The sequence below is a fragment of the Puma concolor genome, chromosome C1, assembly GCF_028749965.1.
Source record: "Puma concolor isolate L17-30 chromosome C1, mPumCon1.1.hap2, whole genome shotgun sequence".
In the NCBI taxonomy this organism is placed as follows: Eukaryota; Metazoa; Chordata; class Mammalia; order Carnivora; family Felidae; genus Puma; species Puma concolor.
The window spans coordinates 9,624,749-9,652,474 of record NC_141674.1 but is presented as its reverse complement, the minus strand read 5'-3'; the positions used below and the strand labels follow the sequence as shown (position 1 = coordinate 9,652,474).

Below are 27,726 nucleotides of genomic sequence, written 5' to 3'. Positions count from 1 at the left end.
AAAGTACTTCATACAGCTTTTTTCTTTCCTATCATGGTAAAATACACATAACATAAAACTATCCTCACCATCTTTAAATAGCCAGTTCAGTGCCATTAAACACATTCGCTCTTGTGCCACCGCCACTGCCATCCATCTCCAGGACTCTTCCTGTCTCACAAAACTGACACCCCATAGCCATTAAACCGACTCCTCACGCTCTCCTTCCCCCCTCCTACTTTCTGTCTCTATGAATTTGACTCTAGGCAGTCTAGTACTCATATAAGTGGAATCATACAGTGTTCGTCTTTAGGTGACTGGTATGTTCCAGTTAGCATAATGTCCTCAAGCTTCATCCATATTGTAGCATGTGTCAGAATTTTCTTCCTTTTAAAGGCTGAATATTAGTTCATCAAATGTATATACCACATTTTGTGTATTCATGCATGTTGATGGACATCTGAGCTGCTCTTGTGTCCTAGCCATTGTGAATGATGCTGCGATGGACATGTTGTGCACAAATATAAAGCAATTAAAAAAATCCTCAGAAGCATTATAGTTTTTAAAAACAGAATGGTGATAGGGTCTAGAAATGTATACTGAACAATAAAGAGTAATTTTCTAGGTGTTCAGATGGGCAACTGATTGGAGGAACCGTTAATTTAGGTAAGGTCTTTATGTTGACTTTCATTTAAAGATGGAAACACTCATCTAGATAAAATAATTAGCAAACATTCAGTGCAATTATTGGAGGATCACTTTTTTCCCTCTCCCACCCCCATCTACTCCAAAAGAAATAAAGAAATAAAGAAAAAAATCTCAAATAGGAGCCCCTGCGTGGCTCAGTCAGTTGAGTGTCCAACTTTGGCTCAGGTCATGACCTCACAGTTCGTGATTCAAGCCCCTCGTTGGGCTCTGTGCTGACAGCTCAGAGCCTGGAGGCTGCTTCGGATTCTGTGTCTTCCCCTCTCTCTGACCCACCCCCACTCACACTCTGTCTCTCTGTCTCTCTCTCTCTCAAAGATAAATAAACATTAAAAAAAAATCCCAAACAACTGAATTTCTCCTAAAAAAGCTCTAGAAATAGGAGGCTTTTTCTTTCCATTGCTAAGTTGTAATGGCAATTATTTTTCCTCCTTCTCAGGAAGGATGGAAGGAAGGATGGAAGAATGGTCTATACCCATAATAATGGCCAAGACCCAAGACAGTGCTCCATTCACATTGCTGCAGGTGTCACCTATGAATCACAAGGACAGCCCCAAATCCTGGTAAGAGTGGTTACATAGGTTGCTTGGGTTTTCTGCTCCTGGGAGTCAATGGGAAGTTCTTAGTGTAACATTGTATCAAGTTAGTCAGCAACATGACACTGGTAGCTAACTTGCCCCTTAGGGACATTTTCACTAGTTGTCATTCAAAGTGGAGAGCTGTGTTCAGCAACCCAATAAATCAGATGCACTTTAGCAACCCTATAAGTAGAATTCTGAAGCTAGCACATAAGACTTGGTTCAGAATTCACTCTTATGTTCCAATATATGCGCCACTAATCATTAGATTTGTTCATGGATATTTGGAATGCACTGATCATGCAAAAGAAGATCAATACCTATTGGGGCGACTGATTTTCTTACCTATGGAGTGACTGGTCACCACATTCAAGGTTGTGGTGCTCTGGCTTTCTTCATTGGCATGGCCTGTACTTTCTTGAGTTGGCCCATCCTCTATGTGAAAGTCTGTTATACTCTCTGTATTTGTTGGCACCTATTGGAGAAGTAAATGAGACAAAAGAGAAATAAAATCTAATGTTTTAAAATATATATTCAGCCTCATAACAGAAAAGGATTTAAAGGCATAAATATATAAAATATATGATGACTTAAATTTAAACAGGAAACAAGAAAACAAACAGAAATGACAGAGTGGGGATAGGAATAAAACCAAACGTACTCCACAAATAAATATCAAATGTTGACTCCATAGGGTCTTAATTCTTTAGAAAATACCAGGTCACTAGGCTTTAATTCTTTATCTCCCTGAACTTAAATGGCATTTTTCCTTTATTTGGCACATAATATGTTGTATCCTCTTTCAATGCCCTCCCTCCTCCAATTAGAGTAATAACTGAATTTTATTGAGAGCTTACTATGTGCTAAGCCTTTTAAATACCTTCTCATTTATTCCACAAACAACCCTCTAAAGTCAATCCTAATGTTAGTCCTATAGTCTGGATGAGGCCAAGAGAGATTAGACAACATGCCCAAACTCAGACAGCTAACAAGCAACAGAAGGTGACTTAGAAGTGATTCTGTTGACTTCAAAGTTCATGCCAATGTGGCATTGGACAAATAAGCTCGTCAGTACAGGCAACAAAAGCAAAATTAGATAAGTGGGGCCCCATCAAACTTAAAAACTTCGTGCATTATAACACACAATCAACAGAGTAAAAAAGCAATCTGTAGAATGGGAGAAAATATTTACCAATAATATATCTGATAAGGGTATAAAGAACTCCTACCACTTAGCAACAAAGAATCAAATAACTTGACTCAAAAATGGGCAGAAGGGGGGCGCCTGGGTGGCGCAGTCAGTTAAACGTCCGACTTCAGCCAGGTCACGATCTCGCGGTCTGGGAGTTCAAGCCCCGCGTCGGGCTCTGGGCTGATGGCTCAGAGCCTGGAGCCTGTTTCCGATTCTGTGTCTCCCTCTCTCTCTGCCCCTCCCCCGTTCATGCTCTGTCTCCCTCTGTCCCAAAAATAAATAAACGTTGGGAAAAAAAAAATTAAAAAAAAAAAATGGGCAGAAGGGCTCGCACAGACCTTTCCCCAGAAATGATAGACAATGGTCAACAAGCATATGAAAGATGCTCAGTGTCTTAACATAAACATCAGAAAAAGGCAAATTAAAACCACCATGAGATGATCACCTCACTCCTGTCAACAGAATGGTAAATAACGTACTGGCAAGAAGGTGGAGAAACTGAAATCATTGTATCCTGTTGGCGGGGATGTAAAATGGTGTAACTGCTATGGAAAACAAGATAGAGGTTCCTCCAAAAAAATTAAAAATAGAACTACCTTATGACCCATCAATCCCACTTCTGGGTGTATACCCGATTGAAAGCAAGATCTGGAAGAGGTGTTTCCACATCCATTTTTCATAGCAGCACTGTTCACAAGATCCAAGAGTTGGAAGCAACTCAAACATCCACTGACCAATGAACAGATGCACAAAATGTGGCACACACATACAATGGAATAATAATCAGCCTTGAAAACGAAGGACATTCTCACATGCACTACAGCATGGATAAATCCTAAGGACACTATGCAAAGTGAACTAAGCCAGTCATAAAGTATCCTTGCATGTGGTTGCATGGCTGTGGGGCAACTTCCTCTCTTCCTGGGACACTCTTCCTGGGACACTCACCAGACCTGTCGGGCCAGTAGACTCCTCAGGGTCTGCGCCGGCACCTGTGGTCACCACATTGTCTTCTGCACCTAGGGTCACCATGCCATCTTCCACACCTGGTGTCATAATGTCATCTTCTGGCCGGACTGTGCTAGCTAAAAAAGAAAGACTGGGTCAGGGCTTAAGGTAGAAATTGTGTGGGCAGACCTAACTGGCCAGCTACAATCAGATTATTTTCTTTACCATTTCTTTTGGGGATTGTTTTTGGGGGGAGGGTCATCTTTCCAGCTTACCACAAACCACTCTCCTTGCTGTACCTCTGTCACATACAAGGACCTGGTTGTCTCCATAGCAAGGTAAAGGGAGATAAAAATACAAAATGGTGAAGCCGCCAGCCCTTCCCCACTGTGGTAACAGGAGGGATATAGACCTTGCCTTTTCAGTAATGAACCAGGTTCTTCCTGGTGTCGTTTCATACAATGAACGAATGCATTCGGGTTGCTAGAATATCATTTAGACCTGGAAAAATTTTTAATTAGAGTCACGTGGAAAGACTTCTAAAAATATCAATTTGCAGGCTCTATCTTAAACATTCTGAATCATAATGTCCAGAAGGAGATCTCCATCCTTAAAAATCAAGCTTGCTTTCCATTTTAATTTTGAGACTGCTGTCTCCTTGAATGAGGAGAACCATTACCTCTGACCACGGACCTCATAGGTGAGGTCAACTTCTTAGTTTATAGTTGAGGTTACTATCTATGGGAGATAGTAATGTATGTAACGTGCTGAGGTAGCCAATAGGATTCTTAGTGCACAGAGAGCTAAACTAATAAGGGACCTCGGTGCCCCAGGCTGGGGTTTTTCTGCTTTAACATTGAATGAATGACCCTGTTGTACAAACCAGAAAGGTTTTCAGAGGAGCAGGGGATGGGTGGGGTGGGATAGCAGGTTGAATTCCACACAAAGGTGGGGTGGGGGAGTGGAACAGATAACAACAGTGGCCTTTTCTTTAACCTCTGTCTCAATGATCCAGACTAAATCACGACCAAGCAAGGGCATCACCTCAACTCATCAAATAACCCTTTTCATGAGTTAAAAATCTGACTCATTGGCCACGGGCTCCCTCCCCATACTCAGAGTGGCTCTGGAAATTCCATGACTAAATACAGTTGCAAACTAAGCAAACACATGTCCTAGGAGCAAGAGGGGCTGGGGTGCTTGGAGGCTTCTTTGTGTAATTAAAGAGTTGATGTTTGTATCCAGGCAGTGCTCAAGTTAGCAATCCAGACCTTGCCTTAAGATACCTTATTTCTCCCTATGCTTAGAGAGCCCAGCCAAAGGCACAGCTAATAAATATTTGATCATAACTTCTTTGCTGATGCATAGAGGTAGAAAGTCTCAAGAGTAAATTCGCTTGTTCTGTGAGCCTTCTCTTTGCATCTGGAGTCCTAATCCAGGGCTGTCTATCTATGGCTTTGGTTGAGCCCCCTAAGCATATACATTTATTTTTTCATCTGGGGGGGAAATGGCTTTCACCAGTTAGCAATAACTGAATACCTTCGTGCAAGCAGCCTCCCCTCCTGGCTGCTTGCTGGGGTGGGGGTGGGGCCAGCGATGGGCTCCCACCAGGATTTATGACTCTGGTGGTAGACCAATGTTGAATGTAAGAGGGAGATATCCCTTTGCCAGGCAAGTTGTCCTTATTAAACACACACACACGCACACACACACACACACACACACACACACACACCCCTTTTCTTCCCCTCCAGGTTTGAACAGTTAACAAATCATGAATTTTACAAATGTTTTCTGGAGGCTGCTTAGCAAAACCATTTACTATATGGTACCTTCCAACTTTATAAAACAAAACACCCTTGCTTTAAAAAAAAAAAAAAAATCAAGTACTGAATGAAGTTGGTTTGAATTCTTTCATAGAAAGTTCAGCTCATTGAAAGCGTAACTTGATAAAAAATTCCTTCTTGTTCTTTTCTATTCTTGGCCCACAGAGCCAAGCACTAAAATCGCCCTGAATAGACAAAGGGCGTTTTATGAATGACACTCATGATTAAGATGCATGGCTTTTGTCTCACTGCCCTGGCATTCTTTTTGCTCCATGGGAAAGTTGATCTTTAACAAGGGATCTTCCATTGTCCCTCGTATTATTTTGGCGGAAGGCTTTCCTGGGTGAAGAGTTCCTACCAGCCCAGCTGCCGCGTTTCCAGCCAGCGATTGATGCCCCTTTCCCTTCAACAGTGAAATTCAAATCGTGTCTTGATGCCCTTCATCTCGGATTCTTTTTCCTCCTAAGACACGTGTGTGCACAGGCAATACCCACAGCTGTTTATATAAGCACAGTGAGGAATGTACAATCACAGGGTCAGTTCTGCTGCCGTGTACCCTCATGATCTCACGATTCCAGCCTCACCCAGGTTCACCCAGCCTGGGGGTCAGAATCAATGGAAGTTTCCAAAGACGGTGGCAACCCATCCATTTGCTTTGGAATTTGTGCGTAGGTGTTATTCTTTCAAGAGCTCGGCCAAACTTTATATTACCTATGAGAAGATGTGATAAATCCATTTTACCTTGAGGTTCTTAAGCTTGAGAACAAGTAAGAACTGAAGAGATGTTTATTGGCTTGAAAGTGCTAATTATGAATTGCTTTTATCTTTGCATGGAAGCCCGACCTCTCCAAAGGAATTCTTCTAGTTTATATACACTTAGGGTAGGGCCTTTCATTTAAAATATCTTAGAATTTAGATGCAAGGTAAATCATGCTGCTACTGTAATTAATAGTAATAGTCCCAAGTTCTTGGTCAAAATGTTTTAAATAAGTGTTTTCAATCTTCTGGTTTTATGGACATTCCTGATAAGTGGGGAGTTCTTCCATTTATCTGTTGGCCGTTAAAAATATCTTCTCTTGTGGCCATTTTTCTCTTATGGCACTCATCTTTTTTACAGTTTTGTAAGTGTTCTTTATACCTTAGGAATACATCCTTTGGGGGCACCTGGTTGGCTCAGTTGGTAGATCTGGATCTCAGGGTCATGAGCTCGAGCCCCCTGCTGGAAGGAATATACTCTTTTTTTTTTTTTTTTTTTAAGGTACTATCTTTTTAACAAAAATGTTTATTTATTTATTTATTTTGAGAGAGAGAGTGCATGCACGTGTGTGCGAGTGGAGGAGGGGCAGAGAGAGAAGGAGAGAGAACCCCAAGCCGGCTCCACACTGTCAGCCCAGAGCCCTTATGGTTTTGTTCTTACACTTCATATTTCTATTTGCCTTGTGCTTCTTTTGAAGTATGATGTAAAATGGGGACATAATTTGATTTCCACTGAAAGATGGGCCGTTTGTCCCAATAAACTGTCCTTCTCCCCCTGCTTCAAAACTAGCTCTCACTGACACAAAGGTCTTCTTTCAAGTACCATGTCATGGTCATGGGGGGAAGCTTTCAGTATAAGGACCAGCTGCAGTGGCTTGGGCACTGCCACCTGCCCCTTCTTCCATGCCACCCTCTGTCTTCAGATTCTTTCCAGAACCGATTCCGAAATCCGTGTTCCCCTTACCGTCGGCTCCCCCTTCCTCCTCATATCAGCTAACCACTGCTGGATGAATTCAACGTCACGGGTGTAGGGGTGTAGAGAGTGAGGAGGAAGGGTAGACTACTTCAACAGAAGTTCATCGAGGTCTTTCCAAGTTGCATGTTCTACTTAACGTGGGAGGCCCAGCTTTATAACATCACCCTCCCCCCGCCCCCCACCACATTTGTGCAGCCACGTAGGGTTTATTTGTTTATTATCTTTCGGCTGACTTTATTCCAAAATGGCCTTGTGGGTGAGTTGCACTGGCATCATTGTCCCCTTTATCAGATGAAGACAGTGAGGCCGACAAAGATCTCCCCTTGACCAAATTCTACTTAGGTGTCCCTAACCATCCTTGCAAGAGTCTTGTTTCTTTCTTTCTTTCTTTTTTTTTTTAACATTTATTTATTTTTGAGACAGAGAGAGACAGAGCATGAATGGGGGAGGGTCAGAGAGAGAGAGGGAGACACAGAATCCGAAGCAGGCTCCAGGCTCCGAGCTGTCAGCACAGAACCCGATGCGGGGCTCGAACTCACGGACCGCGAGATCGTGACCTGAGCCGCTTAACCGACTGAGCCATCCAGGCGCCCCGCAAGAGTCTTGTTTCAACAAGAGTCTGAAATCAGCTCCCAACTGACCCAGTTCCCCATCCCCCACCTTTGATGTCTAAGTGGTAGGCCTGCCTTGAGCAAGAATCCTGTCAGGCCAGATTAGCAAGAACCCCCTACCCTTGATGTGTCTTCTCCATAATTGGCCATTCACTGCCCCCCCCCCACATACTCTGCTCCTTGCTTATAAACCCCCAGCTACGTTTGCTGCATTTCGAGCCGAGCTCTATTTCTCACCCCCCTTGGGATAAGTCTTGAATAAAGTGTTCCACCTGTTTCAACAAGTGTCAGAATAATTGTCTAACACTGGAAATTAAATGGTTTGCCTGGTTCACCTGGTTGGTGAGCAGACACAAAGCCATGTGTTGTGACAGCTCATCCGTGTAGTAACCAACACAACAAAAGACATCTTTGTGCCACCGTGGCCGTGGTGGCCCAGAAAGCCCGCAGCCCCCCACCCTGGGTCCTGACGTCCTTCCTCTTCAGCCCCCATCCTCTCATAAATTATAATCCTGGTTGTCAGAAGCAACTGTTTCCTCTGGCATCACACATCCTCTTATGAAATCCCATCTGGTTGGAATCTTCCAGTTTGACTTGTGTAGGAACCAGAATCTCGGCTTCCTCAAATGAGTCCCTTCGAGGACTAAGTTTTCAGAAGTGGTATAGAAGGAAGGTGTGACCTGCTTTATAAGAGTGTGACTCTTTCAGCAGCTCTCCCTTGCTCTGCAAATGAAGGCGGCAGCAATGATCAGGACTGGAATCTTCCCAAGGCTCACCTGTATATCCCCAAATAGTCCATGTGTATCTACTACGTGTTGGGTCCCATTCTGGGCACTGGAGACAGAGGAGTGAACAAGGTGAGTTCTCTCATGGATCTGGGTACCATCGGCGGTGGTGGGGGGATACTTCCAACAAGCAAACAAGGGAAACCTCAAGATAGCTTTCTTCCACCCCCTTTAGATCCATCCTCAAAGGGCACTTTCTCGGGGAGGCCTTTTCCCATGACCGAAGTGAAATTCCCTCCCTCCACACACCCTCACACATATACCACAGTACTCAACCTCTCATGCTGTGTATCCACTAACTGGCTGTCCCACTAGAATACAAACTCAATGACGGCCGTTTACTTCAATGTCCCCCCTTGCCTAAAATATCTGGTACACAGGAGACACCCAGTAGGTATTTGTTGAATGAACATGTGAACTGTGGACAGGAAGAGCCGGTCTAATTAACCCAGAAGCCGAGAGTGAGCCCGTGGCACCACTCACTGAAGAGACAGAGAGTGGTCAGTGGGGCTGGATGAGAAAGAAGCAAGACTGAGGAGGTGTGGAGGGCCAGTCGGGTGGGATTTTCCTTTCAATTGGAGGGTGAGGGGAAGCCAGAAGATGACGTTACTGGAGTCGGAATGCCATGTGAACGCTGGGGGTGGGGGCGGGGGTCTGTCAAGGATGGTGCTGGGATCTGGCTGAGGCAGGGAGACCACTCTGGCTACCCGGCTGTCCCGGCAGGAGCGGCTCACTGCTTGCACCAGAGCAAGGGGAGAAAAACAGACAGGTAATGGCCGGGACATGTCTGAAGTCATCACCCACCAACGATCAGAAATAAACACAAAACATCGGAGCCAAGAATTCGTTTTAGCATCCGTGACAGCTGCGTTGAGAAACAGCATTCGGAGTGTGAATGGATGTACTGACTGTATGACGCTGAGTCTTTTACTGGACTTCCCCTTGTTTCGTTAGGAGAGCCACGGAAGTCCCCTCCCTAAGTTTAAGAGCCTCTGTCTGGTTGCCATGTCCGCAGGAGGGAGAAGCTCCCGCTGCCCTCTTTCTGCTGACCTGAAGCCTCAGAAGCAGACAGCTGGAGAAGCGGCCTCCACAGCATTTTATCTTGAAACAGGAAAGTTGATTTTAGCAATAAAGAAGTCACACGCTGAGCTAGCCCCGGGGTTTTTCAAAGAAAACCTGCGGTGTTCGCCAACAGATCAAGGCAGTCTTTCGTGGTCCCTGGTGTGTTCCATGTTGAGCTGTTCCAGCATCTAAATGCACAAGTAAAGCCTTTGAAGATGGAGAAATACGTGGCCAGGGAATGGTTTTCGTGGCCACTGAGAAATAGAATGCCCCTTTTTTTTTTTTCTTACATCCTAGGAAATTCTGGTTTTCCCCAGTAGGGTAATTAACAAGCGATTAATTCTAGCATTCCCCACTCCCTACTTCCATTTAGGATGCAGTAATGCTTTTAGAGAGAGGTCAAAACACCTACTTGGAAAACAAAGGCAAAAAAAAAAAAAAAAAAAAATGTCTGCTTCTGTTCCTTTGCCCAGACATAGGCCTCTGCATATCACTTTTCTATCATGTCTCAATACTGTGCTCCGAAGCCTGAAAATAAACACACCCAGAGCTGTGGAAAGGTGCCAACCTCCAACATTTTCTAGCACCCTGCAGACCACCCACAGTGATCCCCAGATACTCAGATCTTCATATGGTTCTTCATCTCAATTCAAACAGCCCCAATTTAGCTGTTTGATGTTATTCCCTTAGTTTCTGCTACCAGAAGAAAGGTGTTAGGACTTAGCTTTTTTTATTCACCACATCTTTTGAGTTACTCCTCCCGTCCTACGGGCCAGCCCATCCTCTGACCCTTGTGAAGGAGCCTTTCCTTGGAATATTGAAAACCGCTTGCTGACGCGGAGCTATGCGCCTGTGCTCAGCTCCTGGCAGACACTGGGTTGTGGTCAGTATAATCACTGATGTGGCAATGGGTTCCACCTCTAAGCCACCCTCTCCTTGGACCCTGGTAAAGTGCTTACTGGATCAAAAGTGTGGCCATGGAAAATCTAGGCAGCTCCTTGAAGGCTTGGCCCTGCCACTCGGTATCCCATGGTGATTTTCCTCCAGGTTGCACAGTGCTACTTAAAGTCCACACTGCCCCATGGTCCCAGTGCTTGGCACCGTGGTAAGCCTTTTGTAGATGTTTGTTGACCAACGGTTGGAAAGAGAACACTGACACCCAAGTAGGACGTTTCTTTTGAATTATCCCTTCCATGACAAAACCCTGCTACTGTCCACTGTGCTTCCCTCAAGAGTTGTTGAATACCTTCCCCCTTCCCCCGAACGTGGCTGAAAATAGGACAATGCCCCTCCGAGGATGAGCTCTGTGGCTTTGCTGTTCAATCTGTGGTGAGCAGCAGCCTGCTGCTCGGTGTCTCACCCTGGCAGTCCCTGCAGGCCCAGACCAATGGTGAGGAGTGACCATCCACTGTTAGCACTGGGGACCCGTGCCTCCCCCATGAAATTCAAGAGAGACGTGTCAAGGCTGAGATCAAATAGGTATCACTAGTTCCTCTGAAGAAATCAGAAGAAATGCCACACATCAAGATTTGGAGCAGAGTTCCTTGACTTTGGAGACGGGGCCCCACAATGCCCCCAAAAGAGGCAGAATTCTGAAGAGCTCTGTAGCTGAGCATGGGCAGTAAAAGCAGGGAGAGGGGGCCATGTGGCTGGGGACTCATGTTTCAATTCCATAGCAAGGGCTCACACCCAGTCACTGGCAGGTGAATAGAACAGAACATGCAGGCCATTAGACGTGACACCAGGCTCCCAGCCACCTGCCTTCTTTCTCTCACCTGATGGGGGAAGATCAGCTGAGACCCACTGTGTGCCCTTCACAAGTCTTCACAGTTAGTCTCCACGGCTATCTGAGAAGCAGGTATTTTGTTCTATTTATTTTTCAGTCCAGTGTAATTAACATATAGTGTTATATTAGCTTCAGGGGTACAATATAGTGATTCATAATTCTATACTTACTCCGTGCTCCTCACGATAAGGGTACCCTTAATCTCCCTCACTTAGTTCACCCATCTTCCCACCTACCTCCCCTCAACCATCCATGTGTTCTCTATAGTTAAGAGTTAAGAATTTTTTGAGTTTATAGTTAAGAGTCTTTTGGTTTGTCTCTTTCTTTGTTTTGTTTCTTAAGTCCTACATAAGAGGGAAATCACATGGTATTTGTCTTTCTCTGACTTAATTTCACTTAGCATTATACTCTCTAGATCCATCCGTGTTGTTGCAAATGGCAAGATTTCATTTTTTAGGGCTGAGTAATACTCCATTGCATATATACACCACATCTTCTTTGTCCATTCATCTATGGATGGACCCTTGGGCTGCTTCCGTATCTTGGCTGTTGTAAATAATGTTGCGATACACATAGTAGTGCATGTATCTTTTCGAATTAGTGTTTTCATTGTCTTTGGATAAATACCCAGGAGCGGAATTACGGGATCATAAGGCAGTTCTGTTTTTAACTTTTTGAGGAACCCTCCACACTGTTTTCCACAGTGGCCGCACCAGTCTGCACTTCCAAGGAGGTAGGTATTGTAATAATGGCTGCTATTTTTGAATTTAGGGGAAAATGTACAAACGGTGGTGCCCAGCACTCTCTCCTGATCTTTACAAAAGCCTTGCAAACGAATGCCATTCTCGTTTTGAAGCTGAGGACGGTGACCCTGAGAGTAAACTGCCCATGTAGCCAGCAAGTGGTGACACAGGGATTAGCCATCAGATCTGTCAGACTCCAAGCCCCGCTTGAGCCACCGTCTCACACAGCCCCCCATGTATCCCGGTTACTTTCCTGCAGCTCCCCTCATACTCCCCCTACTTCACGTGGCAAGGACTGGGGTGGCACCGAAGCAGCTCCCTGGGCTTCTGGATGCCAAGGGCACCCGAAGTTTCATCCTCTGACTGCACTGTCATCTAAACCCCACCTACTCTTCTACCTGGCCCCGGTGCGAGACTCCTTCCCTTAGAGCCTTCCCAAGGTGACAAGAGAAAGTAATTCCTCTGAACTAGCACAGGATAACACCCACACTGGCTACTTTTTCTCTGTTAGCATCTATAAGCTTCCTGAGGGCAACACCCCCTTCTGCTGGAGGTTTGCAGCCTCCCACCCACCAGCGCCATGGCTCTGTGAGCTGAATGAATACATGAATATTCATCCCCCCCCTTTTCAGTGTTCACATATCAACTTACCCACTCACCACCGCCCCCACCCACCACAAACAGGGCCCAGGACTCCTCCAGCGTTAAAACTGGATGCTGTTGGTTACAACCTCAACCAAGATTACTCAGCCCGGGGAGAGGTTTTCTCTGTTGACCAAGAGCAGAATGTTCTCTGTAAAAGAGGAAATGAGTTCAGCTTGGTAAACTGGAATCAACACCTCCGTAATAACTTTTCTGGAACTAGCTGGGTCTGGCGTCCCGTTAGAAAGGCCACCTCATAGTGAGGACTGTTGAGTACTTGAAAAACCAGATGACTAAAAAACCTGCTTTACAAGTCATGCCCCGGAGCAGTGCATCTCAACCACGTGGTGGACCATTTGGGAAACACTCGCCATCTGCTCGGAAACTGAGCTTCTGATTCATTCAAGGCTGTCAGCTGAGCAAGCCCTGATTTTGCAAGAGTAAAAAGAGAAGCCCCTTTAGATCTGACCTCACCATCTACCCATGCAGCTTGCAGACAGCCCAGCTGTGCAGCCAGGAGGATGAGGCCTTGCAGGAATGTGCAGAATGTGGCTGTGTTTCCATTAGCTGCCCTCGGCCTTGATCCTGAGCCTGGCTGGGGAGTCTGAAGTGTGCTTCGGTAGATTATTAAAAATAATTGTTCTCAGCTGGTGGGGGGGGGGCACTCTCTTCTGACCCTCCTTGCCACCTTTCTCCCCTTGTTCTGATGAATGGGGAGGAGTTCAGGCAGCAAACTGTGTGTCCAGGGTTTATTTCTGATGCCATTTTGATGATCTCCCCAGGTACCCATCAGATACATCAAACTGGATGTCCTACTATTACCTCAAAGTCACTGCGTCTAAAACAGAGTACACAAACTTGAACTCCTTCTTATAACATTGGTTCCAAACTTATCAACCCTCCAACCTGCTTTTTTTGTATTTCTATCACCTGCCTCCTTGTCATTTCTGCCCAAAGTTTGGATCACTGTGTTTCCTCCCTCTTCCTCCTGACAAATGTTTACGATGCACCAACCATGTTTTTTCAAGTGCTGAGTAAGGCATGGATCCTGCTCTCTTCTCTAACGGGCAAGAGGTGTATATAAGTAACTAAAATACAGTGGTAAGAATAGTCAAAGCAATCTTGAGAAAAAAAAAAAAAATCAAAGGAGGCAGACTCACACTTCCCAACTTCAAAACTTACTACCAAACTGCAGTAATCAGGACTGTGTGGCATTGGCGTAAGGACAGATGTACACAACAATGGAGTAGAATTGAGGGTCCAGAAAGAAATCCATCCATTTATGGTCAATTGATTTTTGACAAAGGTGCCTGAGTAACTCAATGGGGGAGAGAATTGCCTTTTCAACAAATGGTTCTGGGACATCTGGACAGCCACATGCAAAAGAACAGAGTAGGATCTCTACTTCGTATCACATATAAAAAGTAACTCCAAATGAGCCAAAACCCTAAATTTAAGATCTTAAACTGTGCAACTATTGGAGGTAAAAATAAGAGTAAACCTCTGTGACCTTGGATGAAGCAATGGGTTTTTAGATATGACACCAACAACATAAGCAATAAAAGAAAAGCGAGATAAATGGGACTGCATCACAAATTTTAAAACTTGTGCTTCAATGGACACCATCAAGAAATTGAATGGGAAGGATATTTGCGATTCATATGTCTGATAAATGTCTAGTATCCAGAATGTATAAAGAATTCAACAGAGACGCCTGGGTGGCTCAGTCAGTTGACTGACTCTTGATTTCAGCTCAGGTCATGATACCAGGGTTGTGGGATCAAGCCCTGAGTTGGGCTCCATGTTGAACATGGTGCCTGCTTGGGATTCTTTCTCTCCCTCTCTCTCTGCCCCTCCCCTGTTCACGTGTGTGCATATGCTCTCTCTCTTTCTCTCAAAATAAATAAACATGTTTTAAAAAGAATTCAACAATAAAAAGACAACTCAATTTTAAAATGGGAAAAGGATTTCAATAGACATTGCTCCAAAGGAAGATAGGTTAATGGCCAGCAAGTGCATGAAAAGATGCTAAACATCGTTAGTCAATCAAAATCACAATGAGATACCACTTCATACCCATTAGGATGGCTTCCATCAATAAATGAAATGAAACAAACAAAAAACCGAAAATAACAAGTGCTGCTAAGGATTGGAAAAATTGGAACCCTTCTGCATCGCTGGTAGGAATGTAAAGTGATGCGGCCACTTAGAAAACAGTTTGCAGTTCCTTAAAAAGTTCAACATAGAGTTACCATATGACCGGGCAATTCTACTCCTAGGTATATCCCTGAGAGACATGAAAGCACATCCACATGAAGATTTGTGCATGAATGTCCACAGCAATATTATTCATTATAGCCCCAGAGCGGAAGCGACCCAAGTGTCCAGCAACTGCTGAGTGGATACGTAGCAGACAGTATATCTGTACAATGGAGCATTATTCAAACACAAAAAATTAAAACAATTCCGAGACACACACACCACAACAGGAATGAACTTTTGAAATCATGCTAAATGAAAAGAAGCCAGGCACAAAAAGCCACATAGTGTACAATTCCATTTATATGAAATACCTAGAGTAGGCAAATCTATAGGCCTAAAAAACAGATCAGTGGTTGCAGGGGGTGGGGGTGGGGTGACGGGAGAAATTCCTAAGGGTTTGATTATTTTATTTATTTATGATTTTATTTTTAATGTTTTTTTTAATTCTTGAGAGAGAGAGAGAGAAAGAGCACGAGCAGGGGAGGGGCAGAGAGCGAGGGAGACACAGAATCCGAAGCAGGCTCCAGGCTCCCAGCTGTCAGCACAGAGCCCAATGCGGGGCTCGAACTCATAAGCCAGGAGATCATGACCTGAGCCGAAGCTGGACGCTTAACCAACTGAACCACCTACGTGCCCCATTATGATTTTATTTTTAAATAATCTCTATACCCAATGTGGGGCTCAACCTCACGACCCTAAGAGTCACACGCTCCACCGACTGAGCCAGCCAGGTGCCCGACTCTTCAACTGGAAAGGGTTAATTTTATGATCTGTGAGTTACCTATGGATAAAAAAATGTAAATAGTGTTGTGTGGTTAAGAGGCGAATAGTAAGAATGCAGGAAATGAGGGAAGAGTAAGAAATCAGGAAATACTGAGCTACAAGTCAGTAGCTGGCTCTGATTCCCCCAAATCTGACCTCACCACCCCCCCATTCTGTTGTCACCACACTTAGTCTCTTATCTCCTGACCGCCCCCCCATCCCACCCCACCCCAGTGGTCCCATAAACTAGATTCAATCCCATACGGTTCCTGTCATCATTTTTTTTTCTGACAACTGCTAATTCATGGCGCACCTCACTCCCATTTGCGGTTATTGCCTATTGCCTACAAAAAAAGGTCCAACTCTCTCACTCATCAGGGGTTCGTCCTTCCCCCCGACTTCCCTTCCTCCAACACCAGTGAGCCTCCATGCATCTTCCCACACAAACTCCAGGTTGTTCCAACTCCCGTGCATTTGCTCAAGCAGTCTCTCCTGCCTGGACTGCCCCCTTCTCTGCCACCTTGTCTGGCCAATCCTACCATTTTTCACAGTCAAGATCAATTCCCATTTGGGGCGCCTGGGTGGCGCAGTCGGTTAAGCGTCCGACTTCAGCCAGGTCACGATCTCGCGGTCCGTGAGTTCGAGCCCCACGTCGGGCTCTGGGCTGATGGCTCAGAGCCTGGAGCCTGTTTCCGATTCTGTGTCTCCCTCTCTCTCTGCCCCTCCCCCGTTCATGCTCTGTCTCTCTCTGTCCCAAAAATAAATAAACGTTGAAAAAAAAAAAAAAAAAAAAGATCAATTCCCATCTGCCCCATATGGTTTTTGTTTTTTTTTTTTTTTTTTCCCCAACTGTTGGCAACCACAAGAATCTCGTCTCCAAACTCTGAGCACATAATGGTTTGTGCTGCTCAGGACATGCTGTTTTGTATTGTCTTGTATGTTCTTTTTATGCTTATACCACACCCACCTGTCTTGCTTCTCTCTGTGAGCTGCGATCCCGCTTCGCGTTCCTTCCTTCACTCTTAAAAGTGTTTTTTTTTTAATTTTTTAAATATGTTTTTATTTATTTTTGAGAGACAGAGTACAAGCGGATGAGGGGCAGAGAGGGAGACACAGAATCCGAAGCGGGCTCCAGGCTCTGAGCTGTCAGCACAGGGCTCGAACTCGTGAACCACAAGATCATGACCTGAGCTGAAGTCGGAGGCTTAACCAACTGAGCCACCCTTAGCTCTTAAGTTCTTAATAACATGTGTGTCCTATAAATATGTAAAGGGGCAGGACCATGACCTTCAGTTTGGTACCCCAACGCCAGCCAGCTCTTCAATCTGAAATATGCATCATCTAACAAATACCAGGTGATGTTGTTACTGTAAGGGTATTTGAAGAAACCAATTGGCTGATTTTCTGGGTGTCCTTGGAAGCCTTGAGCCCAAGTATGGGTGGCTGTCGTGTTGAGTGGTTAGGAGCATGGGTTCTGGGCTTGGGCTGCCTGGATTCAAGTCTCACCTTTGCTATTTACTACCTGCCTGTGTGTGTAAGTAACTGAACCTCTCTGAGCCTCTTCACTGGCCTATGAAATGCAAATAGTTCTTACCTTGTAGGTCTGCTGCACAGATTAAGTGAAGCAGGGCTTGGAGAGTGCTGGAAATTGCTAAGCACCCAGTAGAGGTTAGCTGCTATTACATAGTTACTGCGGTTACCACCACCCAACCAGAATCCAGTTCCCTTGGCTTTATAGATCCAGAAATTTAATCTTACTATGGGGTGATCCAACTCAGATGATACTGTTTCCCATCAGCCAAATTCACAAGGGGCCAGGAAACCAAATCGTTTATTTCCAACAGGAGACAGCTTTCCAACACCAAACACATCATGCCCTTCTCAGGAGTGAACTACCTGGGATGCTGTTCGGTGTGTATAAAACAAAGGCAAAGGGTGGGGCTCTTGGGTGGAGTACATTTCCAGACTGTGATGGAACAGAGGTCCCTGATTCACCATAGAACACTGTGACTGAGATCAGAACACCCATGGCCACCAGATAGGATCTCCTGCATACTAGCTGTAAACAGGGATTACATGTGCCTTGCCTGACTCACAAAGCAGTCACTCAATACGTACTTGGTAAATAAATGAATTCCTTGGGTAGGGCGGGTTTACCGTCATAAATCCTCATCACTTTTCTCTCCCTTTCTAGATTCTCAGCAAACTGACACCTTCTTCCTCAGGCAGGACACTATTTATCGATAACAGCCTTCAATGCTAAGTTGCGTCTTACTCTCCTGGATAGAGACATTGTAATGAATTGCAGGAAAATACTGCATTCTCATCACATCTTGTAGCACCCCTTCTCTGCTTCCTATCTGTTGTCTGTGTAATTGACAGTACTTTGCATGCTGTACACATTAACAATGTCAATGTCATTCGTTACCCCCTGTGTTCAGTGATACTCTCTCCACTGCCTGGGGCATTGGCATCTCTATCCCCCTGGACCCTGGTCGAGAGCCCATCATCCTCCAGAAAGATGATTATCCTTTTGTTGATTTCCCCCCACCCCCTGCATGAAATTGAGTGTTGCCCCAAACAATTTCAGTCTGCAAGCTCCCCAGACAACTAAGTGAATGAATGAGGTGCTCAGATCTGCAGACTTCCTTCTGGACTCAGCGTGATTCCCCTCAGAGGGCAAACCCACCTCCTCTGAGCAGTTCCCCAGGCAAAGGCACCCAGCCAGACAAAAAGAAGGGAGAGCCTGCCCACCCCTGTGTGTGAAGCCCGAGGGAATTCTTGCCTTGGACTGGTCCCCCCACCAGGCGCCAGTGGTTGATGGGCCCTGGAGTGGGGCAAGGAGGAAAGAAGCTGTCACCTCATTTTCCCCACTTGCATGAAGTTGGCAGAATTCCAGCTGTTCCCTAACCTGGCTCTATCCTGTAGCCCTCGGATCAAATGCCTGATCTCTTTCTTTCCCCCAAAGTTTTAAGAAATCAGTAGGGAATGGATTCAAAATTTCAATCGAGGTTGCTTCATTTCTTATCTTCCCCGCCCCCCCTCCATGGGAATCTATCAAGACTTATCTTGATAACTGTTGACTTGGCTGTAGGAGGGCTCCCCACCCCGTGCCCCCAGTCATTTGATTCTCTTCCAACAAATCGCTCACGCTGGGGGTTTCCTGGAGGGGTTTCAGGGTGGCAGGAATGGCAAGGCTTCCTTCAAGAGCCTTGCAGGCTCTTATTCAGATTATTCAAATGAGTTTCACCAGGGTAGTGCTGGGTATTTGGGTCTTTTGTCCTCTACATCCTCCCCTGAAACATTTCCACAAGTTGTAACCTGGCATGCCTGTTCTTGGAGCCCGAAATATGACAAATATTCAGATAAGCCAATGGAATTTAAAGCACAGGTCCGTTGCTCTGCTGGTGAAGACTTCAGGGAATGCTTTGTAATGTTAGGTGTGCCTCTCCCGAAAGTGCTCACAGCTCAAATCCAGTACCTGGCCCTGTACCAAGCACTCAGGAGATGCTCGATTACCATATGGGGAAGGAATTAATGAATCCTATTTCAACGTACTGTGATGTCTTCATTCTTATAGGAATATTATAGCAAGTATTTAGTGTAAAGGACTTTTTATACCTTTATATATATTATAATATTATATTATATATATTTATATTTATATATTTATCTATTTTTATATAATTATACAAATTATATGATTATATAAATTATTTATATTTATATATGTGTATATTTGTATATTTATATATTTAAATTATATAAATTATATAATATATAAACTATTTAAATTTAAATTTATATAATTATTAAAATTATATAAATATTATTTATATTTATATATTTATATATATTTATATATAAAATATATGTTTATATTTATTATATTTATTTATATTATAATATTATATATATATTCATGTTTAAGGAGCTTAAAATGACATAAACCTTCAATTTCAAGTTCAACTTTTGGTTCTTATGTGGTTTTGTAATGTAGTGAAGAGAGCCTGGGGTTTGGAGTTAGACCCATCTCTGAAACCCAGTTCTGGCATATTCTGAAGATAGTGATGTATAATTTAAGGAGTTGCCATGGTTAAATGAGGGAACTGTGACATTCCTAGCACGTGGCGGGGGTGGAAATGGGAGAGAGGTGGTGTCCTCCCCACTTGGCCAGACCACTCACTGTCATGCCAAGGTTTGGGGGCTTTACAATTCTTTGGTAGAGAGTTACTCATGGACCACTCATTTTAGAGGCCAGAGAAAGAGAGAAGGAGTCGTATACCTCCGCTCAGCCAGGGTCCTGCCTTATCCGCCAAGTTCTGACTTAGCCTTCTCACACTTGGATCCTTCTTAAAAATGTGTTTTTTCTTTCCATTAAATGCTATTTTGGATCTCACACACCAGTGTAAGGGCTAGACTTCCCTCGCGAAGACTCTAACAGACCTGGTGTTTATTAAATGCGTGATAGATGTCTTTAAGTGAACAGAAACTCTCAGCAACTCATGAAGGTCTCAGGGCCTCTGAAACTCACTGCCAAGAGTTTCGGGGAAATCACAGGGAAATTTGTTCACCGCATGATTAATCCTGGGTGGATTGGTCCCGGAAAAATCACATGTGGGTCTGTAGCGAGCAGCAGCCTGCAGAATTTTACAAAAGAAACCATACCGGATGGGCCCCGGAGTACGTGTTTTGTATGAAAGTTCAGAGTGAGGGCGGGGCCTGACGATCCAGGCCAGATGTGCGGACAACGGTACTCCTCTGGAGCCACTCAGCTCCAAAGACGACGACACATAGGACCAGATTACAAAACTGAACCAGATCATACAGCAGAGGAGGGAAACCCCGTAGGGAGTAGGATCCTGTGAGAAGGATAATAAAATTCATCCCCATAATTACCCCCGGCCCAACTCCGCAACAGGACCCACAATAGCTCAGCTCAATGAAGTTATTCATCCATATTCACATCGCCTCAGTCATTATCCTCAGACAAAACCCCTCCTGGGCCTCAGCTGCTCGAAGGCAGCCCAGCAATTCAGTGTCCACACACAGCTTGGGGCAGGAGGGGGGGTGTGTGGGGGGGAGGGGGGGTGGAAGATGGGGGGTGTCTGCAGTTAACAGATTTTCTAGTACCAACTGTGCTGGTAGTTTTTTTTTCTTTGTTTTCTTTCTTTTTTTTTTTTTTTTTTTTTTTTTTTTTTTTTTCAGACAAGGTTTACAGAGGCCTAAGTCAGGTTCACGCCTTGGGCAAACCCCTCCTTTAAAGCACCTCTGATGTTCAAAAACTGGTGTAAGGATAATTACAGCCAACCCTTTCCTAGGAGGAAACAGAGGATGCTGCCCGGCTGTTGCCTTCCCTTAGCTAAATTGGGATGAGGCTCAGTTTGGGGGTGTCCCACACCTTGGCCTGGGGGAGCACGAAATGGTATCCTCTGCACACTGTGTCGCCAAAAGGGAAACGTAAGTGAAGGGCAGAGCTGTGTATGTTCCAGTGGAAAGAGAAGTTCCAAAGATAGGACCGGCCATGAATAGCCCACGGCCCTGTAAAAACAGTTGCTCAAGTCTCTCTGAAGCAGACGGCCTGGCACAGAGTAGTGCACCCTGTATAATTTCCCCAGGGCTGGGTATTATTGTCTTCGCGCGGAATTATAGCTGCCTAGGTGAGGTCCGCCCTCCCACCAGCCACTCCCTCCCAGAAGGATTTTTTTTCTGGTACGAGACCTTCCTCTAGCCTCCATTTGGAAAATACAAGAGTTTACCTTTCAGCAACCTCCAACTCCAAAGATCACAAGTGAGCTTACAGCTCCTCCAGCCAGGATTTAGTGAGCAGCTACTTCGTGCCAGATATGGTTTTGGCCCTAGGGATCGAGACTAGGACGGAGCTCTGTTCTCCAGAGCTTATATTCTATGCGGGGAAACAGATAAAAATAAAGTGGATAGAAGAGTCCGAAGAGGGAAAGGGGCGGGGGAGGCATAGCTGGCGGGCAGGCGGAGCCCCCACCAGCAGATCTAATGCAGTTAAAGTCCAAGGAGACGCCAAACACTCACTCGATCATTGGTGTTGGCCAAGTTCAACACAGGGCCCCCCAAACCAGCTTATGCCTCAGGGCTCACAACAGTCCTCCACTGCCCCACACTACTCGGGAGCCCTCCGCTCAGTCCTGCTACACGCAGCATCCTCTCCACGGAGGATAACTGACGCCTCTTCCAGACAATCCCAATGATGGGGGTCCCCGGGGTGTCCAACACTTTGCGCACAGGGTGTAAGACCAGGCGGCCACCAGAGGGAGACCATCGCCGCACAGGGGAGTCCTCCCCTGTACTCCCAGTACTGATTAGTGTCCCTCCTGATACCCAGGGCCAGCTTCTTCGGAGGCCGTGTGCATTCCTCCCATGCACAGCCCTATACGAAAGCACAGCCCAGCCAGGGGAAGGCGCCTTCCTTCCAGCCTTCTACCCTAGGTCTCATGAGCTGAGCAGGGGGTGGGCAGGAGGTGGCCTGCCCTGCAGGGACATCCCTTTCTGCTCCCCACTCCTGCTACCCGTGGGTGCGGGGTCTCCTTCTTGCAGCCTACTCAGCCATTGCTTTGGGACTCGGCACCAGCTAAGCCACTGTCTCTCCTTCCCGGGATCCTCCAGCCTCGCGGGCACACGCACACTCCCAGCTCCCCCCTGCTCTCCTGGGCAACTTCAAATACCAGGCCCAGGCATTCCAGCAAGTCCCAGCTCGCACTCCTCCCCACCCTGCCTGAGCCGTTCTGCTGGGTCTTACCTCCTCCTGCCGGGATCCAGAGCCAGGCGCTTCCCAAAACCAAGAGTAGAACCGGCACCTTCCACATCTTCTTGGTTGACTGGTCCTCTTTGGGGCCCGTGCACCTGGTGTCTGTGCCAGGGGAAGATTAAAAAGCTCTGCAGCCAGAGGCCCTCGCCCAGTGGAACCAGAGAGTAGGGGCTGGAAGGCGGGGAGCAAAAGCCTCAGCGCGGGAGGGGTCCCCGAGCTTCCTTCCCCCACGGCAGCGGCAGCGGAGGAGCAAACTTGGCAGTTGGAAACTTTGCAGAGAGTGAGAGCGGAGTCAGCATTTATCTCTCCCGAGGAGGGCGGGGAGCAGCTGGCCCTAAGGTGGTCCCAGTCCAGGGCTCACTAGGACCGCCCTCTGCCTCTGTTTGGCTAGCACGAAAGCGATGACCTCAGGCCAGGTTTAAAGTTACAGGGCTGCAGCTGTGGGGGGCTGCCAGGGCTTGTGGAGGGCCCTGAGCCCCAACAGGAGGGAAAGGGGATGCAGGCAGTGAGCAATTTAGTTTTTAAAACATTTTATTTTATTATTGTGGGTTTTTTTTGGTTTTTGGTTTTTTGTTTGTTTGTTTGTTTTGCTTTGTTTTGTTTTCGGAGTAAGGCACAAGCCTACGTTTTTCTTGTTAGGAGGAGTAAACTCTTCCTTGTGTGGCCAATAATTTTAGAACCAAGCATGGGATTGTTCTTGCAAATATTGAATTTGACGGCTTTCTTCAAAAGTGGCCGTCCTCATCTGGGTGGGCCCGGAGGCGGATCGGGCTGGTGGATCGTGCCTTGTCTGGGGGACCTGAGCAGGTGGGCTCTGGGGTCCTGGCTGCCTGAGAGAGATGGTGGGGACTTTCGGGGACTCCCTGGCTCTGGCAGTTTTAGAAAAAAGGCTGAGTTTGAGGTCTGCTTCTCCTCCCTTTGGATGTAGCGCTGTGGTGCTGGACGGACGGACAGATGGACGGCCGTGTGCCGTGAGTGAGGTGTCGTAGCCCAGGAATGTCAAAGGCCCCACCTGGTCACCAAATCTGTGTCCACTTCCAGCCCACACTCATCCTTTTTAATCCTGGAATTTGGACTCATGATCCCTGCTTTACTGGTTTAAGCCGTTTCTCAGGTACTGGATGTTGGCAATAGGCAAACTTGGTGTGTGTGTGTGTGTGTGTGTGTGTGTGTGTGTGTGTATGTTACTTTTTTTCCTTCTGAACCGTAGACGAATGCCCCAAAGCTCCTGACTGGTATGAAAGTTGGTTATTTTCAGATCCTCATCCCCAGACCCTGATTCCAAATTTATTTTGTCATAAGAATCACAAGGGGGAGGTTGCTTTAAAAGCTCAGATTCCTGGGCTCCACCCCCCAACTCCTTAAATCAGACCCTTTGGGAATTCACTTGTTAAACCAGTGTAGAACTTTGTCCAGAGGCCTCGCTTCTCAAACACCAAGGTGAGACGCCTCAGTGCTGTTAGATGCAGGTGGGCTTCTGAGGGTCTGGGGTGGGGGAGATTCCACATTTCTAAAGGTCTAGGCAATGTCTTATCCTGGGGCTACAAGATAGGAGCTGAAACCTGACCTAAAGAGAGGGAAGGGACCCTGGGTCAAGGGGTTGAAAAGGTAAAGATAAAAGGGATAGAGAAGATAACCTGACTGCCTCTCCCATCTTGTTAATAGATTATTATTACCACATTACCAGGAATGTTTGTTCACAGACTGAATGATACATGTATCATCTGTTGAGCCTGTTAGATGGAGAAAAGATGCAAATCCACTCTAAAGAGAGAGAAAGAAAGGGAGGAAGAGCCCATCTTCACTTGGGAACAGGGGTGAAATGAAGCCTGTGTGGTGGGGATGCGTTAAATTCAGCTAGTTTGGAGGGGGGCTGGGGCTAGGTTACTACTCAAGGAGATGCCCCTCTCCCCACCCCCACTGCCAACCCTCTCCCCAGGGATGTGTCTAGATTCTACAAGTTTGGTCACCCGACATTCTGGTGGATGATGGAGGAGGGAGACGTGATAGAGAGTTGCATCCTGTTGGAGGCCATCCTGGGGCCGGGGAGAGGGGGAGGACCAGGGGAGTCTATGGACATGGTCTAGGTGCTGTTGGTTTGAGTAACTGGGAAGAGTGGGCTACAGAAGCTGGTGAGGGACCTTCCTCAAAATGCAGACAGCGCAGGAGAGACAGGAGACACTGTCTCGGACACAGGGGTAGGAGGCAGAGGTCATCTGAGTGACTCAAGGTTGGGCCAAGAAGCTGCAGTGAAGCATAATGGACCTGGCAGCCTGAGACCAGCCCAGATGAGGGGAAGAAGGAAACAAGTAGAATACATGCCGGAAGATGCCTCCAGTCTTTGAAATAGCTTGTGCTCCAAAAACAGTGACTGGTAAGATAATAGTGACATTTTCTCTGTTCACCAGGAACCAGAGCCCTGTGTCACTTAATCTTCAAAATACCCCTTGGGTTGAGAACACTGATAATACCCATTTTGTATATAAGGAACATGTTTCCAAAGGGGTTTCCAGAACAAATGTGCATCAAATTTGTGTGAGGACTGGCTGGTTAGAATTAAGACACTGAGGGGCGGGGCGCCTGGGTGGCTCAGGCGGTTAAGTGGCCAACTTTGGCTCAGGTCATGATCTCACAGTTCTTTAAGTTCGAGCCCTGTGTTGGGCTCTGTGCTGACAGCTCAGAGCCTGGAGCCTGCTTCGGATTCTGTGTCTCCCTCCCTCTCTCTCTACTCCTCCCCAACTCGTGCTCTGTCGGTCTCTCTCTCTCACAAATAAATAAGCATTAAAAAAATTAAAAGAAAAAAGACACTGAAGGGCTCCTGGCTGGTTCAGTGGATGCGTTGGTGGAGTGTGTGACTCTTGATGTTGGGGTCCTGAGTTCGAGCTCTACACTGGGTGTAGAGCTTTCTTAAAAATAATTAAGGGGTACCTGGGTGGCCCAGTCTGTTGAGCATCCGACTTCAGCTTAGGTCATGATCTCATGGTTCGTGGGTTTGAGCCCCACATCAGGCTCAGTGCTGACAGCTCAGAGCCTGGAGCCTGCTTCGCATTCTGTGTCTCCCTCTCTCCGCCTCTCCCTGCTCACACTCCGTCTCTATCTCTGTCAAAGAATGAATAAACATTAAAACATTTTTAAAAAAATTAAAGGTTCAGTTACTGATCTGGGCCCCACTCCCCAATTTCTCACTGTAGGTCAAGAGTGGGGCCCAATAATTTGCATCTCTAACAAATTCCCAGGTGACACTGCTGGCCCTGGGGCCCCTGGTTTGAGAACCACAGATTTAGAGAAAACACAAACAGTCCAGGGGCACCTGAAATGAGTGGGGGAACCGCTGTCCCTCTATTGCAGGACTTGAGCCTCTTGATAGTGCTGTCTTGCTTAAGGCTCTAGAAGGAGAGGTCTGTATGTTGCTTTTAAGGAGCACAAAGCCCCCCGCCCAAGGGTGGGGTACCACAATGCACAAGGAGAAGATGCAAGGTGAGAGCACCTGCCATGGGACCCTGAACCATGAGGTTGCTGGAGAGAAACTGTCAGGATCTCTCCTGCTCCCTGCATGCTCTGAGGCCTGTCCAGAGCCCCGGAGCTTCCCCCATGCTGCCTGGGAAGACCTCTCAAGCGTCTTCTCTTGCTTCTCAACACGCACTGCTCCGGGGCCAGGATACCACCTGAAATGGTAGCCGATGTCAAAGGCACCTCTGTGACGCAGGAATAAATCACGCATTTAGGTGTACGAGCAAAATGTATTTAGCAGCAAGGGGATGAGGTTGGGGGTGGGGAAGGCGGGTCGGGAGTGGTGTGGGACTGAAGGAGGGCACAGTAGCTTGGTTTGCTGGAAAGAGCCTCAGTGTTTTCGAATCAAACTTCAGCTCCATGGTGGCCTCTGGCCACACAAGTCTCAGTTTCTGCTTCTTTAAAATGGGCGTGTTATTCCTATTTTGGAAGGGTCTATGCACAGCCACGAGTGTGCCTGCTTTGATCGCCATGATGGCTGTTTCTGCCAGGCCCTGCCTGGTTCTCAGCCTCTTGAGTACTCCAGTGCCCACCTGTGCCCACCAGCCAGCCCCTATGTCAGAGGTACTTGACATGGGCCCGATGGAACCGGTTCCTTTCCACCTTAGGACACCCAGCTGGATCAGTACATGGGGACCTGGCATCAGCTTGTTCTCTGTTAGGGCCAACCCTCACCTTGGGCCTTATTCCTAAAAGCTCTCCTGGATCCCTGTCCAGCTCCCTGGGCCCGAGGACCCCTCTGGGAAGTCAGATTATCCCCTCATTTCTACCCAGGAACTAGTGTTCTACACCAGGATCCTACCTGGAGGCTGGATCCTGCCATTCCACACATGGTGGGAAGCTGGCTTGGATTCCTAGTTGCCAGAGCACCACCCTGCGCTCCCAGGAGCCTCCCCAATGCTGACCGCCCCTTCCTATTGTCAGAATCAAACTCATGCCCTATTTTAGTGGCGGGCATACCATTTTGCTTGCAGACCTTCAAAAGAATTTTGAGAAACTAGATACAATCATTTTTTTTAATGTTTCCTATTTATTTTTGAGAGAAAGAGAGAGTGTGAGCAGAGGAGGGGCAGAGAGAGAGAGACAGAGAGAGACAGAGAGAGAGAATCCCAAGCAGGCTCTGCACTGGGAGCCTGGGCTCGATCCCACCCACGGTGAGATCATGACCTGAGCTGAATTCAAGAGTCAGGCACTTAACTGACTGAACCACCCAGATGCCCCATATACCCAATCATGTTTAACCACAGAATTAAATAAGTATACGTTTAGTGGGAGGTAGTCTATATTAAACACTTGATAAAAAGAAATAAGGTGAAGACTAACTGTGATTGGAAAAAATACTCATGGTATGTTTTGATGATATGAACTGAATACGTATTGGCATGGAAAATTATATAAAAATCTTATCCATGAATTTTAATCCATACATTTTGACATTTTTTGATAGCAGATCCAGAAAACTTTCCAGTTACCCTTAAAAGAATCAGCGTCACTAATATTCTTTTGTATTTATTTTTATTTTTCATTGTATGTATGTATTATGTAAATTCTATACCCAGTGGGGGCTTGAACTCACGACCCTGAGGTCAAGAGTCATGTGCTCTACTGACTGAACCAGCCAGTAGAGCATAATTATATATATATAATAGAGTATAATAGAGTATACTCTATGTAGAGAGTATAATTATAACATCTAATTATAATGTTATAATAATCACAATTATGAATTATAAAAATATAAATTCATTACAGAAACTGTGGAAAACAGGAACATAGAGAAATTATCCTATGTCCAGATTTCTTTGTGCATTTGTTTGCAACT

The 27,726-nt window shown here is 46.1% G+C and overlaps 1 protein-coding gene and 1 long non-coding RNA gene across 3 annotated transcripts in view; one reads left to right on the top strand and one right to left on the bottom strand.

Moving 5' to 3' along the window:
- Positions 1-22,723, bottom strand: part of PDPN (podoplanin) — a 28,608-nt gene extending 5,885 nt beyond the window's left edge. The window contains exons 1-3 of one of the 2 annotated variants that reach the window (XM_025912333.2): positions 22,386-22,723; positions 3,403-3,539; positions 1,608-1,737 (exon numbers count right to left, since the gene is read on the bottom strand). In XM_025912333.2, the coding sequence (XP_025768118.2) occupies positions 1,608-1,737; positions 3,403-3,539; positions 22,386-22,452 (334 nt within the window). In that variant the 5' untranslated portion in view covers positions 22,453-22,723. The remainder of the gene's footprint in view (positions 1-1,607; positions 1,738-3,402; positions 3,540-22,385) is intronic. The other variant, XM_086715720.1, reaches the window with a different exon arrangement.
- LOC147577789 (uncharacterized) lies at positions 1,149-12,174 on the top strand. The gene is made up of 3 exons (XR_015254482.1): positions 1,149-1,247; positions 8,280-8,428; positions 9,080-12,174. It is a non-coding gene; the product is annotated as an uncharacterized LOC147577789 (long non-coding RNA).
- Positions 22,724-27,726: the final 5,003 nt, after the last annotated feature.